Source organism: Hemicordylus capensis, chromosome 2 (assembly GCF_027244095.1).
Source record: "Hemicordylus capensis ecotype Gifberg chromosome 2, rHemCap1.1.pri, whole genome shotgun sequence".
In the NCBI taxonomy this organism is placed as follows: domain Eukaryota; kingdom Metazoa; phylum Chordata; class Lepidosauria; order Squamata; family Cordylidae; genus Hemicordylus; species Hemicordylus capensis.
In genome coordinates this window covers 358,735,028-358,753,851 of record NC_069658.1, presented here as the reverse complement: position 1 = coordinate 358,753,851, position 18,824 = coordinate 358,735,028, and the positions used below count along the sequence as shown (strand labels likewise).

Genomic DNA, 18,824 nt, shown 5'->3' with positions numbered 1-18,824 from the left:
ATTAAAACATGAGAAAAAGAATGAGGAAATGGTTCCCTGTCTTAGAGGAAACACCAATTTAAACACAAACATGGGAAATACTAGCAGCAGCCACTACTAGAGATGCTAATCTGAGCTGAATATGGACAGTTGCTCTATGCTTGGGCGTTTTCCACACAGCAGACTTTATCACGGGTTTACTGCGAGGCTTTACTGTGAGTCTGAAGTTTCAAAAAAACCCCAATGCAAAAAGTGGATTTTTTTTTAAACCCTGGATATAAATTGGGCTACACTCCAACATGCAATGAAAAACCTGAATTCTGTGTGAAATGCTCCCCAATAGCTTGCAGGGACCTCAGGATAAATCTGGCTCATAAATGAACACAGACACCCCAATTCCAGAGGAGATGCAAGCTAAAAGCCCTGTGTGAACAATGCCCTGCTAATACAAGAGAACCACTACTTGGAAAGGTGCCTCTTGCCCAGTTACAGTGGCTATATGTCTATTTGCACACACAAGTGTGATTCTAGATCTACTACACCACAGTCTGTTATGAAGATAGGAAACAACAGCAGCTCTTATTCAATCCTAGTGGTTTCTATTTCATTCCTGTAAGTTAAGTGCACCTTTAAATGTTCTAAGGACAGTCTTGCTATCTTCAGATTGGGGGAAAATGCTGTACAATGGGTGGCATTGTGGGGATCATACTTCACAGCACTAATCTGTGAAAAGGTTGATTTCAGCTGTACTGTGACACTAACTAGAGAACATTGTGATGTCAGCATTCTAGAAACCCCCACTTCACATTTCAGTTAAAGCTTGGTATTTCTTCGGCCATTCTCCTTCCCTATGGACCAGCTTGGAAGCTTCTGCTGTAATGCGACTAAGAATAATGTGTTGACTAACACCACACAGTCACCACTGATCCTTTCTCCACCAGCGTCTGAAGAATGGAATGTCTTTCTGTCTATGATGGGGTAAGAAATAAATGAGCTCACCATTTATTTGGGAAGGAAAACTGGGTGTGTATTCAAACATGCCTCACAACTTTGAGTAGATCATTTAGGGTTGATACTGCAACTTCCATCCTTAAAGTTATGCTAAATTTATAACTGTCTCATTCAAAATATTGAATTCCTGAAACACCAGTACCTGGGACCCTATCTTCAGATCCAGGTTTGATTTAAAATGGTGGCTAAATAAGCAAGGGTTGCCTGGTTCAGATGTAATGAGAGATCCCTGACTCATTCTAAACTAGGATTAGAAGTAGAAACTTTTCTCTCCTTGTATACAAAAGGGACTGGGGGCACACAGATTCCCCATCACCTGGCTAGAAGACACTGCACAATACCTATATTCAATCTGGACTCGGTGTTCTGTCTGAACTGGGCAGATGTCTTAGAACTTCTTGCTGGGTCAACCATAACAGAATATCAAATATTAATACCATTTCACATTAAATACCAAAAAGTGACTTACATTCAAATGAAGAGTTGCACATGGGAAACACTTCTGCACATGCACAGAAGGGAGGGTTCCCCCCGCCCAGTTATTCTGCCTTCCTCCTGCAGCCACCTTTGCCTCCCAAAAAGAGGTCCCTGAGGGGTTGTGCTGCTCTGGAGAACAGTGGCTGACATCCTGACTACATTACTCAATGGAAGTCTCGCTGAAATTAATAGGACGGGTTGGAGCATATGACATTGAAAACAATGTAAGTTGCACTCCTAAAGTGCTGGTATGCAGCTTTAAGTATTTGTGCACTTGCACAAGACTGCTGGCACACCCACAGCAGTGCAAGCCTGTCAGAGATGACAGCATAATGCTATGCAACTTGGGCCAGTGTCTGTACATTCAGAAATATCTCCCCAAGGACTAGAAATTTGCTCAAATGCATGAGAATTGGAAGTCCTGGGGTTCTGTACCTGTTGACAGATCATGCCAAATTTGGCACACAATTCCATGAACATATATTACTGTCTGAAAGTACTTTTCCCCTGCCATCGATGGCCAAAAAAATCCTTCATGCCATTATCAGACTGCAGTGTTTCTCACAAAGATAAAGTTCAGAAACAACAAAGTCTGTGTACAGGAGTTGTCTCCAGAGTGTTGTAGTTTAAGACCGGAGCCTATTGGTATTGGCATATAAGGCAGCTACTTTGATTTAGTGCTGCCTTGGGATGGCTGTGTTCTTGAACTGATGTAGGAGGGTGGGGAAAATAGTCCCTGTAGGGCACTGCAGTGTCAGTTGTAACCGCTGTGATTTACTGAGATCCTGCAGCTGCGTTCAAGTGCCAAAAAGGACAATTTGGGAGGGGGTGGGGGAAGAGAGATTGTTTTGCTGGGATGCCAGAGCAATTCAATCATTTTGATTAACATTCTTGAAGTATCTGTACATCCATGTTCCACGCAGGCCAGGATTTGGTTTCCTGATAACTCTACTTTTCCTTTAAAACCAGAGGTGGTCTGCTGGCAGGGGGATGCCCTTGCAAAACTGTTAGGAGTTCCAGAACTGGGAATTCCAGAACAGCTGCAGCATCCTATCCCCATGGGAGCCTGAAAAAGGCATCCCGACAGCCCAAGGAAGGTTTCCTACATGGAGACTCCAAAGCACCTCTGAGACTTTCAGATTAAGGCAGCCATGGCTCTTTATTTAATCCTGTATATACTCGCCCTCTGTCTTAACCCAGCATTTTAGCCACTCAGTCTTCCTTCCCGGATTCTTCAAAGCTTTAGAGCAAAAAAAAAAAAAAAAAAAAAAAAAAAAGCCACACATAAAATCCCTAAAATTCACGCTTCACTTCCAAGATAATCCCATTTTCCCACTTAGCTCTTCTCATACCCTATTCTAAGGATGTGCCTGAAGCGTTTCAGAGGCCATTATAGAAGCTTCTGAAATGTTTCAGCCACTGAGGCCATTTTGGAGGTGGCAGGGGTGCTCTCTTAAGGGTGGTGGAGGATGTACTTACCCCTTGCACCGCATTTCCCCCGCTGGCGCTCCATTGTATCAAAGCCCCTTGGGGCGGCAGCATACCTCCCTGCTGTCCCGTTGCCTCAGCTGGAAGTTTCCAGGCGCACATGCACAGCAGATGGGCACATGCACCCGGTACTTCTGGCCACTTCTGGACGAGGACGGCAATGGGGCGGCAGGGAGGTATGCTGCTGCCCCGATTGGGCTTTGATACAATGCATTGCTGGCCGGGGAAATGCGGCGGGAGGGGTAAGTGCACCCTCCCCCACCCTTAAGGGAGCACTCCCACTGCCTCCAAAACGCGGAGGAGCAGTTCCGGGCACATCCCTACCCTATTTTGTTGTTTTCCATCGAAGACATTAATCCATTTCCATTAATGTTTAAGCTAAAGGGGCACAAATTTAGAATCTTTTTACCCTAGTTGGCATCAAAGTTTATTATGGTCAATGACCAGGCAAAATCTTACAGCAACACAAAATATTTCATCATAAACAATGACACCAACCCATTATACAGTGACACCAAAAAGCTGCAATGCAATCAAACATAGTCAAGCCTTTGTCAACTGCTTCCTAGCACAATTTGCAGTATTACAAAACTTTCCCACCCTATAAATGGTATTAGAGTCTGAGAGGAGAAGAAAAATATAAAAACCTGATGACCTGCCTGGATAATTTACTAAAATAGGAGTTATAAGCAGTACACGAGAATCTCTATAAAATGGGCAATGGTATAAAACATGATCAATTGACTCAACCATCCCAGATTGACAAGGGCATAGACACAGATGATATAGAGTATGTGAATAATGACCTTCCACAACAGCCAAGGGCAATACAATAAGGTGCATCAGGGTAAACATTCTCCTTACTTTGGAGATGGTAAGATTATATAAGTAATTAGCTGGTCTATATATCTATATATGGTGTCATAATTGCCTATTTCATCCCCTAACAAGCTACAACATGTTGCCTGGTAGAGCAGTGTAACATAATTTTACCCCATCCTCCTGAAAAGCTATATCGCAAATATATTGCTTAATGATCTCCTTGGCTTTCACAATACCCAGGGAAATCAGTGTTTGAGGGTGAAGGCCTAAGGTCTGGATTTTCTTCTCAATCTCCCCGTTCCATACAGACACAATATAGTCTCTTAGGATCAAAGACGCAAGTCCTATCTTGTTTATCTCCAATTTAAGCCAAACTTAATAAGCCAGATATGGGCCTCAATTGGAACCAGCCCCAATTCCAATCTCAGGACTACATTTGGTGTACTCCACAGTACTCCAAGAAGTGACTCGACAAATTTAGTTTGAACTGATTCCAGTAGGTGGTAATTCTTTTATAAGTACACAACTGGGCCCCATAAAGTAACTGAGCTATCACCTTATCCTTGAATACCTGCATTGCTGTGAGAACAAACTCTCCTCCCTTCCCAGGGGAAAAAAAAATCTAAGTAATGCCATAATACATTTCTGCACTTCCTGGACCACATGGGCCACATAAGCCCTCCAAAACTCATTACATTAAAACACAGCTCCAGGATAGTTATACAACTTAACTTGTTCAATTGCCTGTCAATTAATCTGTCACATGTGAGGAATAAATTTCTTTGAAAATACCAAAACCTTTTTCTTCTATTAGTTGATCTCAAGTCCTTCCCCTGAACAATAGACAGCAAAGACATGGAGGGGGGCTCTTCGAAGGCCTTCCTCAGAAAAGGAGATAATAGCTGTATTACCAGCATATAATAGCGCTGGTATTGGCCGTGAACATAAATTGGGGGTGGGGGGTGAATGTCAGGATCTAGTAAGGGCTGTATCATTGAATTTATATAAGATTTTAAAGAAAGGGAGCTAAAATGCAACCTTGTCACACACCTCTTTGGACTAGGATCTTCCGAGTCAAGTTACACTGCACACTGCAACACACCCTCAGCCAATTATTACTATTCAACATGAGTATAAGGGCTAGTAAATAGTAATCTATGGAAGATGCTTCTAATTTTTGTCACAGTCTATCTAGGGAATCAAAAGCAGCTTTAAAATGCACAAATGCCACAAATAAGTAGGGGTGTGCACAAAACTGACTGGTCTGAATTGAACTCGAACTGGACTGGGTTAGTTCTTTCCAGCACCCCCTCGAACCTACCCAGTCTGGTCTGTGTGTGTGTGTGTGTGTGTGTGTGTGTTTGTGATCTTCATTAAAAAAAATTTTTTTTGTACTTATTCCCTCTGGGGGGCTTCTCCGAGGCCACATGGGGGGGGTCTCTAGAGGTTCCCCTCTCCTGCTGGCCTCCATTATGTTGTAAATCACCCTTTTCAGGCAGTCTTTGGCCTGTTCTGAGCCATTTTGGAGGCTGCTGCGCATGCTCAATGGGCCTCTTTACTGGAGGGGCGAAGTTTTTTTAAAAAACATAATCTAAAAAATCTGTTCAACCCCCCCCCCCACCAACAGCTGGTGGTTTCAGTCTGGTAGCAAACTGGGGGTGGTGGTGGTGGCTTGGCTCGATACTGGACCATCAAACCAAACATGTTCAATGTCAAACTTGTTCAACATTGAGCTTGTTTGCACATCTCTACGAACAAGGCTCCCTTTGAAAAAAAAAAGCCCCAATATTTTCCAGCAATCAAACATTGGTCCATTGTGGAACAGCCTTCTATGAACCCAGCTTGTTCGGCAGCTATTATACCCTCACTGTCCAATCACTCTTTAAACTTCTCACCTAAGTGCCTTGAATAGTGTTTCCCCACAATACTCAATAGGCTTATTGGGCAGTAGTTAGTGGGGTCTTTGTTTCAGTCTTCATTCCCTTAAACAATGGTATAATTAATGCAGAGTCCCAATCCTTAGGGGCCTTCACTGTACAGTCAATTGCCATGAACAGTTCTGCCAAAATCGGAGCCCACCAATCAGCATTATTTTCAATCATTTCAACGGAAATGTGAGCATAACCAGGAGCTTTCCCACTCCTCTACTGCACTATCAAATTGTTAATCTCAGATACTGTAACAGGGGACCAAGGAAGTAAATCTGCCAGATTGTGTGCCCATGCTGACGAAGGGCCTGCCTGGGCTGTGAAATGGGAAAGAAAGAAGGTCTCCCATGCCTTAAAAGCTAACACTGCTAGCCAACCCATCAGGATCTCCCCATCAACCACCTCTCACTATCGCTCCAAAGTATGCAGAGTCCTTGGTATAAACAGCCTGCTTCAGCTTAGCCCTGGATACCTTCCGGGCACTCTTTCTTTCCCCCTTTCCACTCAGCATTTTATATTGGTTCCTTTCTTGTTGTAAAGTAGACATTTTTACCATTAAAAATTGACTAGCCAAAAGCCCCCGTATTTGCACAATATTTGGGATCCATTCTGGAGACTGTGACCCTTTTGCTTTTTCCGTCATCACACCCCATTCCTCTAGCTGAGAACCTGGCTTCTCTTCCCTTCCCACCAGACAGGTAAATATAGGGAGAGCCCTTCTTTCCTTGCTTCTGGGAGGTTTCCCCCCCCCCTTTCCCTCTTCCCATCCCTGAGTACATATACGTATGTATGTGTGAGTGCTTGTGATTTCACTGTGCTGGGCTAGGAGGTTTTTCGTTCAGATCTGTTTTTCACCAGAGAAAGCAACTTCTCCCCTCATTAAAAAGGTATCCCCCATAGGAACCCTGTTCCCATAGGATTCACTCCAACAGACCACAAGGCTCATTTATACCGAGGCTGTGCACATGATGACAAGCTGCTTGTGCTTTCCCACATGGAGCACAGAGCAAAGCCCAAGAGAGATAGTCTCTAGAGATTCCCCCCCACCAATCAAGGTTACCTACAGGGTGTCACTTTTGGTTCAGGCAACCGTAGCCATACATCTTTTGTTGTCTTAAATCCCCAGAGCTTTAAAACAGTCTTCCGTTTTTCCATTGACAGCCCCCAGCAAGCCAAGAACTGCCACCTCTTCAGAGTCCATTTCCTGCTTCCCAGAGTTCCCTCACCATTTATATAACCCAACCCTCTGCTCTGCCCTTAGCTGTTAGTGAGCTCCCCACATATAGCGAAAGAAGCCATTTCCCCTCAAGTCAATTCCCTTCAGTGCGTCTTGCATTTTCTTTTAACCTTTCTCTAGTCAATTCCTTTCAGTTGGTCTTGTGTTTGCTTTGAACCCTTTTTCACTTTTCCTTCTATCCACCCCCAGCCCACCATCTCTTGCCTTGTTGGATCTTGAGCCCGCCTCGTGCCTCCTTTCTCCACCTGAACTCACTTGGGTTCCTGTCAAGCCTTCTCTCAGGCTTTTTCTGGTTCTCCAAATCAGCGCATCTTTTGCTTCCAGCCCAAACTTGTTCAGGCTTCTCTCCAGCTCTCTCCTGGTCTCCAGACAAGCTCTGCCCTGCCATCATCCCTGAACTCTTTTGGTTGCCTTGCCCTGCTTCCCCCAATTGCCTGCCGGTTCTTTGAAATGGCTTCTCCTTCTCTAGTTGCCTGAACCCGTTCAGGTACCTATTTCTTCCTTGCTTGCTCTCCTGAACGGCTTTTTCTTCTGTCCTGCCCTGAATTTCTGTCCTTCCCTGAATGGATCTCTTTTCCCTTCCTGCCTCCCCTTTCTTGACTGATTCTGGTACCGACCCCTTTCAATGTCTCTACCCAGTCTCTGCTGGCTCTGTTCACTTACTCCTTTTTCTAAGCAGACCACCCACTACCACTTCCCTTCCCCAATCTCATAGGAAGCTGCCATATACTGAGTCAGACCATAGGTCTATCTAGCTCAGTATTGTCTTCACAGACTGGCAATGGCTTCTCCAAGGTTGCAGGCAGGAATCTCTCTCAGTCCTATCTTGGAGAAGCCAGAGAGGGAGCTTAAAACCTTCTACTCTTCCCAGAGTGGCTCCATCCCTTGTGGGGAATATCTTACAGTGCTCACACTTCTAGTCTGCCATTCATATGCAACCAGGGTGGACCCTGCTTAGCTAACAGGACAAGTCATGCTTGCTACCACAAGACCAGTTCTCTTCTCCTACTATCTCCTTCAATAATAAAACTCATTTAGTAACTATATTGCAAAGATAAAGCAGGAAGCCCAGACATGTGAACATCATGTGTGTTCTGTGTAATGTGGGAATACTGGTGTCATCCTATAGTCCAACCTCTATTTTGTACTTAATAAAATCTGTTTTGATTGAGCTCTTAAATCGGTGGTTGCGTCTTTCTTGGGAAACTGCCTGTTTTATAACCTAGCTTACAGGATTCCTCCAGGGGGCAGAATGCTCCCCTTGTAACAAAGGCATGGGCAGCATTAACTGGGTCCTTCCAAAACTGGGGCCTCCTTTGCTGCCCACAGCTCGCTATCTCTCGCTTTCATGTTCATAGTCCATACCACACAGTCAATGAAGCATCATGGCTAGATGGTACAAACGGAAAGTCTCCCAATTTTAAATCTGAACTCTGCAAGTGGCAAAACCACTCACTCTCATCTCCCCAGCCAATGTGTTTTAAGAATCAAAAGACATGCCTACCTGACAGGGTGGCTGTATGGATTACAGAGCTCATATATGCAAAACACATATGAAGAAGTACTATGTAAATGCTAAGTGTCTTAGCTTATTGAAATGCTTGTCTTAAGGACAAGATGTGTATGTCAGAGGGATGGTGTATATTTCAGGGAACCCTAATGCAGCACCATGCTTCTCTATATTCTTTGCAGGCTGAAATGCACAGCATTCCTGATGGGGTCCCCCACTATCTGTCTTTATTTACTTAATTCCATGGAAACCTTTGAGAAAGTAATCAGGATCACTGTTGTGGTGGGAGGGATAATTTTAGGTGCACAAAAAAGTGGGATGGCATCCCACCCCACTTTGAGCACTGATTGTGCCACATTATTTGTAAAAGATAAACCCAGCTACAAGTCCTATTGGGTATGCAAACCAACTTGTGCAGTTCTTTGGATCCTGGTTAGCAGCACACATTCGCTTTGTGAGATATTGTCTTTTCTTAGGAGGCAAAATTGAGCATCACAACATAGAGCCAGTTCAGATGATACTTCCTCCTCGGCCCCCAGAACTAGCCTACACTATTAAGAAGGGGATCCACCCAGAACACTCCTGCCCTGATGGCTTTTCCAAATGCCCCCCCCCCCAATAAAGGAAAATGTTGAGACATCCAGGGAAGTTATTAGGATGGGTATCTTCTTGGAGTGTCCCTCTTAACTGTATGCACCAGTCGGGGGGTGGGGAGGTGGGGGTGGTATCATTTGAACCAGTCCAAATCCGATTGTTATATGTGTACATGTACAGCATATACATCCTCAAGAATACTATAAGCCATTAGAAGCCTAGTTAATATGCATTCCTTGAAAGCTAGAAAGAAGGAGGTACCATTTAGCTAGAAAGAGTAAAAAGCCAATCTGAAAGAAAATCAGTGTGGGCACTTTAGAATTTGCTTGCTTTCAAACCAGGAAATCTTTTAGGGCATTCATTGTGATGCCTGAAGATCTCTACACTGAACAGCTGTCTGGCTTTCAATGTGGAAGAGGAAAATTACACTTGAGCCAGTGGATGCAGGTATCTTTCTAGATCTTGTATATTTATACTAGAAGCACGTCAATAATTGCTTTCCTCATGAGAGACTAAATGGCCCTGACAATGGAGCATGTCTCATTCTTCTGTTGTACAAGTGGAAGGCTGGGAAACCATAGCTGCACAAGCCAGGAGGAATGAATCTGCAAAAGAGAGTGGTTGCTATCAAACAAAGCAAATTGGTGGCCCTAAACTAATGCATCTTTCTTCCTGCCTTCTTCAGACTGCTTGGGTCATGAGCTCCCTGGCTGAACCTCAGGCTCCACCCCCCCCCCACTTTTTTTTAAACTCTGTGTGTAGTGATGGTGTGTGTGTTTCTCCCAATCAGGAGCAAAACCTCAACAGAACCTATAATGACTCAACCAACTCCTGGTGCTGCTACATCCAGGATCACAACCATGGTGCGTACCGGAGGCAACTGGTCCACAGGCCTATTTGATGTCTGCAGTGACAAGAGAGTTTGTAAGAGTTGCCATAGTTCCTCTTAAAATCTTAAAGACCTGCATTCCCAGGTGCACATGGGAGAAGTGAGGGGTTTTGGGGGGTAGATTTAATACAAGACAGGTTGTGATTAACGAATTTGCTGTTGGGACAATGAAAAAGAGATGCTGTTGGATAAAAAGGAGCACAGGTCAGCCTTGATTCCTTGACCCAGGTCCATTGAAACCCTCATTTACCCCATTCAATACAGTATCTTTCAATGGCAGTTAGTTTATTACAGTCACAGACCAGATTAACAATTGATAACAATTAATAACATTAACAACAATATTCAAGAAAATTCAAAATTTACAAAATTATGAACTGTTGAAATTACTAATACAGTCTTTATGGAGCTTTGGCGCCACAAAACAGAACTCTTCCACATTTACTGAAATTACAGGTTTGAAATTTAACAGCATAGTTTCCAAATAAAATTGGTCTGTGTGACCAGGAAAAATGGTTAAAATGGGTGCAATAGATTTGGTGTGAGCGTCCCTATAAAATTGGCAATAAAGAATAACATGGGTGATCCAAGGGCAGGTTCCTTGCTCTCCTATGAAGAGCCTACCATGCAGCAGCGATATAGGAAGATGCTGAAAGACATCATCTCAGACTGTGCAGGAGGAGGCAATGGTAAACCCCTCCTGTAGTCTACCAAAGAAAACCACAGGGCTCTGTGGGCGCCAGGAGTCGAAATGGACTTGACGGCACACCTTACCTTTACCATATTCAATCCAATTTTGTCTTACTAATCCCAAAGGGAAGGTACTGGTTTCTTGGCTTTACCCCCCTCCTACTCTCCCATTGCAGCAAATTCTTAGCACCATCTGCCTGAGTGTGTACCATTTTGTTTGATATTCTTAAAGAATAAGAAAAAGATCTTGGCTGATATGGAGAGCAGCCTGACATAGGTGCTGCTAAGGAGCACCTGGGCAGCTCCAGTTCTGGTGTGCCACTCCACACTCTCCCCAAAGCCTGGGTGGCTAGTCTACACGGGAGCCCAAATACTTTCCAGAGCTCATCTGCCCTCCGCAAGTGCTCGTGGCAACATGTCACTCACCTCTCAGTGATGTGTCTCCTCCCTAACAGAGTGCTTCTGGCACGCCAGTGGATGTTTCTGAAAGAAAAATTGCCCATGCTTCAGGCAGAGCAGAGAGTGGTGCCAGGGCTTGTGCTGCGTGGCAACTCCTGTTAGGAGCGCCTGCATTAGACTGCTCTGGATGTCAGTCCCTGAAACAACAATCCTGATTGGTTTGGAGAGGGGAGGGGCAGGGACCCTGAAACAGAATTCAAAACTACTGCCCAATGCAATATTATCTCTGCTACCACCTTTTAGAACTATAAGTATTTAGAACACTTGGTAAAAGTAATCAGCAGCCCCGATTCAGCTCTATTTGTGTATGAAGCAGACATGACTGAATGCCTAGTTGCACAAAACTATGGATGGTGTGATTCAAAGCATGGATAGATTGGATCATCACTTGGATGCATGCACTCTGCTTTATACCCATGGTTTCACACCCAGCCAGTGATACATGTGTAAATCTCCTTATGTGTGCACTTCTCCTTAGCTGAATTGGTCTGAGAGGTTCTGGCCTCATTCTATTCTAAATCAACTCTTACGACAGAATCAAGAGTCAATTATACATACATGTAATCAATTTATTGGTAATCTTACAAGTATCAATAAACCTCGTCTTGAGAGAGAAATTATTCACAATAGTCCACAATGCCATTTACAATATTGTAATATTGAGATATATAAACTATTTTCAATAAAGTCTCTTCAACATTACAATATGTAGTCTCTCCATCCAAATCCTTTCAGGATCATCACATGTACCAAATTAGAGCCAATAGAAGCTAACCACCAGAGCTATTTCGACTATACAGTCTTCCTCAGTGCCTTCTCTACCTTATTCTGTTACAAGATCTGTTCTTCTATGGCTTCTCAATCCTTCCCATTTCCATTTCCATTTACCGTATCTGCATCTAAGGACTCTTACTTGCATACTTGATGGTACTTGGTTGTTGACACACAAGTTCAATGAAAAATGCTGAAATGGTCTCTTTCACTTTAAAATGTGAAAATTCACTTTCCCACTCGCTGCTCATGTATTTTAAAGGGAAGCAGTGATTTACACATATAGGCATCCTTCATAACTGGTGCAGTGTGTCATGCTTGTATTTTGTATTTAAGCAGACAAGTAGGAAACATTGCCAAAGAATCAGCCCTTATTCTTGGTATATTAATGTATATTTTGATCTTTCTTTACATACCAGGATAAACCAGATTAAAAATTGGTTACTGCCAGCCCCATGTCCAGAACAAGTTTTTCCAGGAAATTGCCAACTCTGGTATTAAGGGAATCTAAGAATGAACTCTTGCTTAAGAACATAAGAAAAGTCTTTCAGGATCAGTCCCAAATCCACCTAGTCTTGCATTCTTGAGAAGAATTCTAGTGGCCAGCAGGTACTAGAAAGTCAGCTAGAAATTCATCAGTGAGCCTCACGTGACTTCCTTCTGCCCACTTCTGGATTAAATCTTAGATCCTGTCTGCTTGGGGATCGTGTACAGGAACTATGTCTGCTGCATGAAAATGCCCGGGAAAGCCAATTTTAAATTGACTTAACCAAGAGACAAAAATGAATGTGAGAATGCAGCCTTAATACACTCAGTGGGCTTCTAGGGACTGAATCCTGAGCACTTATTTCACTTTTCATTCTGGTTATCAAAGTTATCACTGATGACCTGCCTTACTGTACCAGCAATGCCTCAAATGAGCTCAGAGCTTGGGTTTTGCACATGTATTTCAAGGTTGTGTGTGTGATGCTCTGTGTCACCAATGAAATCCTTTATCCTTCTCTGTATCTTGGCACCTCAATGGATGCTACCTATCCTGATATGATGGAGGATCTAGTTACTAGTTAACCGCTCGAACTACATACACCCAAACATACTTTAAACTAGTAATTCTTTTATCACTTACTGAGATAGAGAGCAGTTTTCCAAAGAAGTATCATGTTCTCTCATATCAAAATTGCCCAGACCTGTCCTAGCATGAAGAGATAGGAACATAGGAAGCTGCCATATACCGAGTCAGACCATTGGTCCATCTGGTTCAGTATTGTCTACACAGACTGGCAGAGGTTTGTCCAAGGTTGTGGCAGGAGTCTCTCTCAGGCCTATCTTGGAGATGCTAGGGAGGGAACTTGGAACTTTCTATATTCAAGCATGCAGGCGCTCTTTCCAGAGCGGCCTCATCCCCTATGGGAATACCCAGGGGTGTATCTAGGGTGGGGCAGGCAGGGCACATGCCCCAGGTGCCACTTGAAGGGGGGTGCAATTTTTTAAAATAAAAATAATAATAAAAATGGCTACCGAAAACAAAATGGCCACCACACATGCTCAAATGGCCTCTGTGAGGCCCGAGGTCATGCCAGGCCTCGCAGAGGCCATTTGAGCATGCGCGGTGGTCATTTTGTTTTCAGCAGCCATTTAAAAATATATATATTAAGAAATGGCCACCGCACATGCTCAAATGGTCCATGCGAGGCCCTAGGCCATGCCAGGCCTCACAGAGGCCATTTGAGCATGCATGGCAGCCTCCAAAATGGCCACCACACCGATCTTTGCAGGCGCAAACAGGCCTGAAAATAAGCCCGGGATGGGCTGTGGCGGTGAATTAAGAGGCCGGCAGGGGGAGGGGGACCTTTCCAGACCCCCCCCCCAGCCTTTAGGAAGCCCCCCAAAGGGGCTACAGGTTAAAAAAAATAATTTAATATAATATAAGTCACTGTACACATATTCAGTTTGGCACTATGTACAGAGAATCAGGGCTTGTGAATTCTGAGCTGGAGCTTATGAGCTAGGATTGTATTCATTTGCTCTTATTTTGCTTCTTGTGATAAGTGAGTTAAATGTGATGTCTTAATAATATGGCTATTAATGGTGAGTTTGTCTTTGAATCAGTGTGAAATCCTTAGTATTAAGGCCACTGGGAGTTTCTTGCTCTCTTTCTCTCATTTTAACTGTCTTTCTGAAATATTAGAATATATTCCAAGCAGTGACACAGTTTACTCTGCATATCCTTTAATTATTTTCGGAGTATCGGGGAAAATCCAAATGCTCCATTTATTTTTAAAACTTATGTAATGGTGATGCTACAATACATAGTAGAGAATTAGACAGGCACTTCTGTTTAGTTTTCCAAGTACACCTCCACATAGTATTTGGGTATTTCATGAGCCCCAGCATACTGAAATTTGTAGTTTTCCAGCATTTTTTGGTCTGGCTACGTCCACTGCTAAATAGTTTTTGAAATATTAATAGATTAATGAGCTTGACTTGTATTTTTGAGCTGATATTATAGTAAAGTTATCTGAAAGATTGGTGTCAGATGTTAGGACAGGGGGTGCTATTTCAGTGCTTGCCCTAGGCGCTATTTTCCCTAGATACACCTCTGGGAATACCTTACAGCGCTCACACATTCAGTCTCCCATTCAAATGCAACCAGATGACTCATAGATACATTTCAGACGACACATAGAATCTTGGAGTATTTTGATTCAGCAAGAAGCAGCTACATGTGGCCCGTCCCTTAATAACGAAGATAGTTTGACCCATTTAAACATCAGTTTAACAGATTATATTTCATTCTGACAATTTAATATAATATATCCCAGCTCTATGTGACATGGTGTCATGCAATTGCCATAGGTTGGTGGTCCAAAACATTTCATTTATATATGAGTTTTCATAATTGGCAGAACTACACAGTGGACCTTCTGCTGGACTGTACCATTTCAGACTGCAGGGTGGGGATTACATTTTTGAAGGTTTCCTCATGGGGGAAAAGCTCCTGAAAATTGAAAACTGGCGTGTCAGGGGGAGGTGATCAGGAGAACTACTTTTAAGTTGTGGGTGTCTGATAGTTACCATATATATTCCTAAGGATTTCTAAATTTTCTGTAGCCAGAAAGTGCACCATCTCATGATTTGACAGATGTCTGATAATGCTCTGCTAGATTAATTTTAAGGCTGGAAGAAGTTAAATTGTTAACATTTAGAAGATATAAGTGTCTATAACGCAAGAGAAATCTCATCCCAATGGGCTCCATAAAATGTGGTTGTAAAGCAGTTCCTGGAGCCAGTTTGTTTCTGTTCTAGTCATCAGGCACAATAGAATATAATGAAAAGTAACTCCCTGTGTAGTCTGCATTGGTGTAGTGCAACAGCCAGTGCCATTAATATACTTGTGTTGTGAATCATGTGGGTTATACTTGTGGGTTGTGACTCATGTGGGTTATCAGCAGGAGACTGGTGTATGGATGATCTTGCCATATGGTGAGAAGTTGGACACACTGATGGGTGTGAATGCTTTTTAGCCTGAGAAGCCTAAAAATATTCAACATACATACAACCTTTGTCATTTGACCTCAGCCTTTCTGTGATTGTGCTTCATGGTAGGTGTGTGTGGTTCTCTGTGCAGTCCCTGTCTGGAATGTAGTCTTGCAAGCCGCTACGGGGAGTGCTTTTGTTTCCCGCTGCTGTTGGGTTCCACCTTAGCATTAAGAGCCGGCACCAGAGAGAGATACAAAATACGTGTAAGTCTGCGTGCGTGTGCTGTTCAGCTTCTGTCCAAGTGCATCTGATCTTATTCTTTTTCTCAGGACTCATTCCTCATGGAAGACAGCTGTGGTTTAAAATCTGCCAACACTGGAGGATTCATTTTAGTGTGATAATACATGCTAATCAATAGTGATAATACATGCTAATCAATAGATTAGTGTGATAATACATGCTAATCAATAGTTTCACTCTTGTAAAAAATTCAGCTGAAGCACAACATAAAGCTTGGGGCTTCACAGTATAATGACCTTACCTTTAGAAAAATCTCAATATCTCTTCCTTATAGGACAAAGGCATTCTTCTAATCTTTCCAAATACCCCAAATATTTCCTCCTTCCAAATATCTCAAATATCTCCCCACCCGCCCGGGCTGGGCTGCACAACTTGTCTGCCAGCTGTTATTGGACTACAACTCCCATCATCTCCAGTCATAGTGGCCAATAATCAGGGATGATGGGAGCTGCAGTCAAACAACAGCTGGCAGGCCAAAGTTGTGCAACCCTGTTATAGGGCAAAGATCTCTTATTCTATAGCTTGATGCCTCTTTAAATGCATTAAGCTCTTGAAAGAGCCTCTCTCTTAACACAGAGGAAATGGCAACATTTATTTTATAATGGCATGTCAATACCAAGAAAATACATGCTTTTGACGTATTGGGTAAGAGAAGCTCTGTTTTTCTTTGTTGTAGCTGCAAAATTGCATGGAATATAGAAAAAAAGATAACTGCAACTTATAAACTTTTAAAGGCACGGCATTCTAATTTATGGAGTCTTCTTAAAATTTCAGTGGAAGTTAAGAAACTTGAGGTATCTTTCTCATATAGCAATTTGTAAAATTGCAGCATAAGAACAATGATCATTAAACTTTCTGCAGAAGTGCACTGTGGGGTTGAAAGGATAGCAGATCTGTGGTGTTCCTGGGCACTGATGCTGACAAAATAGCTGCTTTTCCAATGGCATACACATGCACATTTTTGTCAGAAAATGAAGCAAGAGACAGTCCATATTCCTAGTGCAAATGACTCTACACAAACTTTCCCCCAGTATTTTGGAAATACAGTAAATGGGAATCAAGGCAGCAAACATCCCCTCTCCTGCTTTGCTGAGAATATAGAAATCTGACCCACCATTATCATTTAGTGGCTGACATTCTCTGAAGCCATACAGAGAGGGTGGGAGGTGCAAGGATGCTTCTGTGGACTGCTAAGCTCTGAGGACTTCATTATTGATGTGCAGACATAAAAGCAGAATCCTTTCAGTTTCCCCCATTTGACGCAATGGGGAAAACTGCAGGGATACTCTTTTCACACCTGTGCATCAGCATCATTCGCCGAAGAAGCAGCATCTTTGCTGCTTAGGTGTTCGCAGAAACATTCCTGCACCTCCTTCATCTTCATATGGCTGTGGAGAATGTCAGCCAATATCTGTAACACGCTTTGCGTAGTGCTTTACAGATGGCTATCAAAGACACTGGTTGAGATCACATGGCTATTGTCCATACTGGTCTTGGTCATGTGATTCCTGGGCTTAGAAGACACACTCTCTCATACCTTTTGCTCCAGCAGCAAGAGGCTGAAAGTCCTACCAGCCAAGCTATCCTGGGATGGATGGGAAGAGTTTCAGAAACACAACTATCTGTTGCTGAGAGGAAGGAGGCCCTGTGGTGCTACTATGGGATTTGGGGCCTTGACAGATGTCAGGTGGTGAGAGCAGAAGTAGCATTGCTGATGCATCACCAGTGGTGCTTGTAGGAAGAAGGATAATGGCTTTTTAAAAAGAGAAGGGTGATATTCAATGCAGAGAAGCATGAGCACAGCCTGGGAAGGAGTACATTTAAACAAACAAACAACAACACAAAAGGCTAATGAAAGAACAATGCATTGCTATGTGGAAGAATCACCATTTCTACAACAACTTTAAAACAACAACAAATGAGCAGTTATTCAAGCTGCAAAGGGAAAACATAACTAAAGCCCTACTCTGAAGGGAACTGGAAGTGACTAATTAAGGGCTACTATTTGCCTTGCAAGTAACACGAAGCAACAAGTTAAAGTGGCAGAAGCTGAGAAGCAGATGCCGAGGAATACTGTATTAATGTGTCAGTAACCCTGGAAAGGTACCACCTTAACTGGTGCAGTGAGGAAATGCATGCCTAATAAGCAGAAGGTTGCCGGTTCGAATCCCCGCTGGTACTATATTGGGCAGCAGCGATATAGGAAGATGCTGAAAGGCATCATCTCACACTGTGCAGGAGGAGGCAATGGTAAACCCCTCCTGTATTCTACCAAAGAGAACCACAGGGCTCTGTGGGCGCCAGGAGTTGAAATTGACTTGACGGCACACTTTACCTTTAACCCTGGAAAGGCTCAACAATGCTTTGCCAGTCCACACTAGGCATGGTGGCACTGCAATTGCGTTTTCACTGACAGTTACCACAAATTGAAGAGAGAGAGAGAGAGAATATGCAAGACACTGGAATGCAGTGGGTTGGCCATGTTGTTATCTGGACTTTTCATAAAAAGTGAGTGAACAAATAATGTTCATGAAAGTCTAAATGGCTCATGTAGAAGCAACCCATGATTGCTCCTTGTGCTAGGTAGAATATGGGTGTGAAGAAGTAGTTTAGGGGATTCTAATTAGATCAGTGCCTAGTGACATGGAGAAATAGTTCCTCAGTCATTCGGATGATCCATTCTGGTTTTCCTTCCAGGGAACCCTATGTGAAGACTGGATGGCAGTTCATTGCTGTTGGCCTTTTGCAGTCTGTCAAATTGCCCGAGAAATGAAGAGGAGACCTATACTCCAGGTCTATGAAACACACACATCGCCACCGCCTCTTTTGTCAGTCAAAGATGCCCTTGTCTAAAAATGTGCAGATGAGAAAGTGGAGTTATGTTGCTTCTCTCCCATTCCCCTACAATGGCGAAACTGGCTATAGTGTTTTTATAAATAAAAATACATTCCTGCATGAAGGCACACTTCCTCTTGAGTTTCTGTGAAACCCTGTTGCAGATACAGTAGTCTAAAATACCAGTCACAGAGCATAGTCGCTTTAGTTTGTTTAGAGTTGGGTCACTGATCCTGTGTTTTTCCCTCCAGCTCAATTGACTTATGGGGATAAGAAATAACTGATATCCTGCACAGTGCATATGCTGGCCTCCCTCTCCCTGCTGTGTCTGAGCAAATCACCCATAGCTCGGTG

General features: G+C 43.2%; 1 protein-coding gene across 3 annotated transcripts; it reads left to right on the top strand.

The window, feature by feature from the left end:
- Nucleotides 1–804: 804 nt before the first annotated feature.
- Nucleotides 805–18,595, top strand: PLAC8L1 (PLAC8 like 1). 3 transcript variants are annotated; one of them, XM_053297447.1, is made up of 5 exons: nt 805–957; nt 9,388–9,493; nt 9,837–9,909; nt 15,462–15,598; nt 18,333–18,595. In XM_053297447.1, the coding sequence occupies exons 1-5, from the start codon at nt 830–832 to the stop codon at nt 18,486–18,488; spliced, it is 600 nt and encodes a 199-aa protein (XP_053153422.1). In that variant the 5' UTR covers nt 805–829; the 3' UTR covers nt 18,489–18,595. The 3 variants fall into 3 exon arrangements, with proteins under 3 accessions (XP_053153422.1, XP_053153423.1, XP_053153424.1); XM_053297448.1 differs by lacking the exon at nt 9,388–9,493 and having other exon boundaries at nt 9,837–9,970; XM_053297449.1 differs by lacking the exon at nt 15,462–15,598 and having other exon boundaries at nt 18,333–18,464.
- The last annotated feature ends 229 nt before the right edge of the window (nt 18,596–18,824 follow it).

Bases quoted from the DNA above. Each gene is read 5' to 3' on its own strand.
- PLAC8L1 (XM_053297447.1), top strand. From the start codon at position 830: ATGGACCAGCTTGGAAGCTTCTGCTGTAATGCGACTAAGAATAATGTG. The intron at 958-9,387 runs GTAAGAAATAAA...CTTTCAAACCAG, and splicing joins GTCTTTCTGTCTATGATGGG to GAAATCTTTTAGGGCATTCA. The intron at 9,494-9,836 runs GTATCTTTCTAG...TCTCCCAATCAG, and splicing joins ACTTGAGCCAGTGGATGCAG to GAGCAAAACCTCAACAGAAC.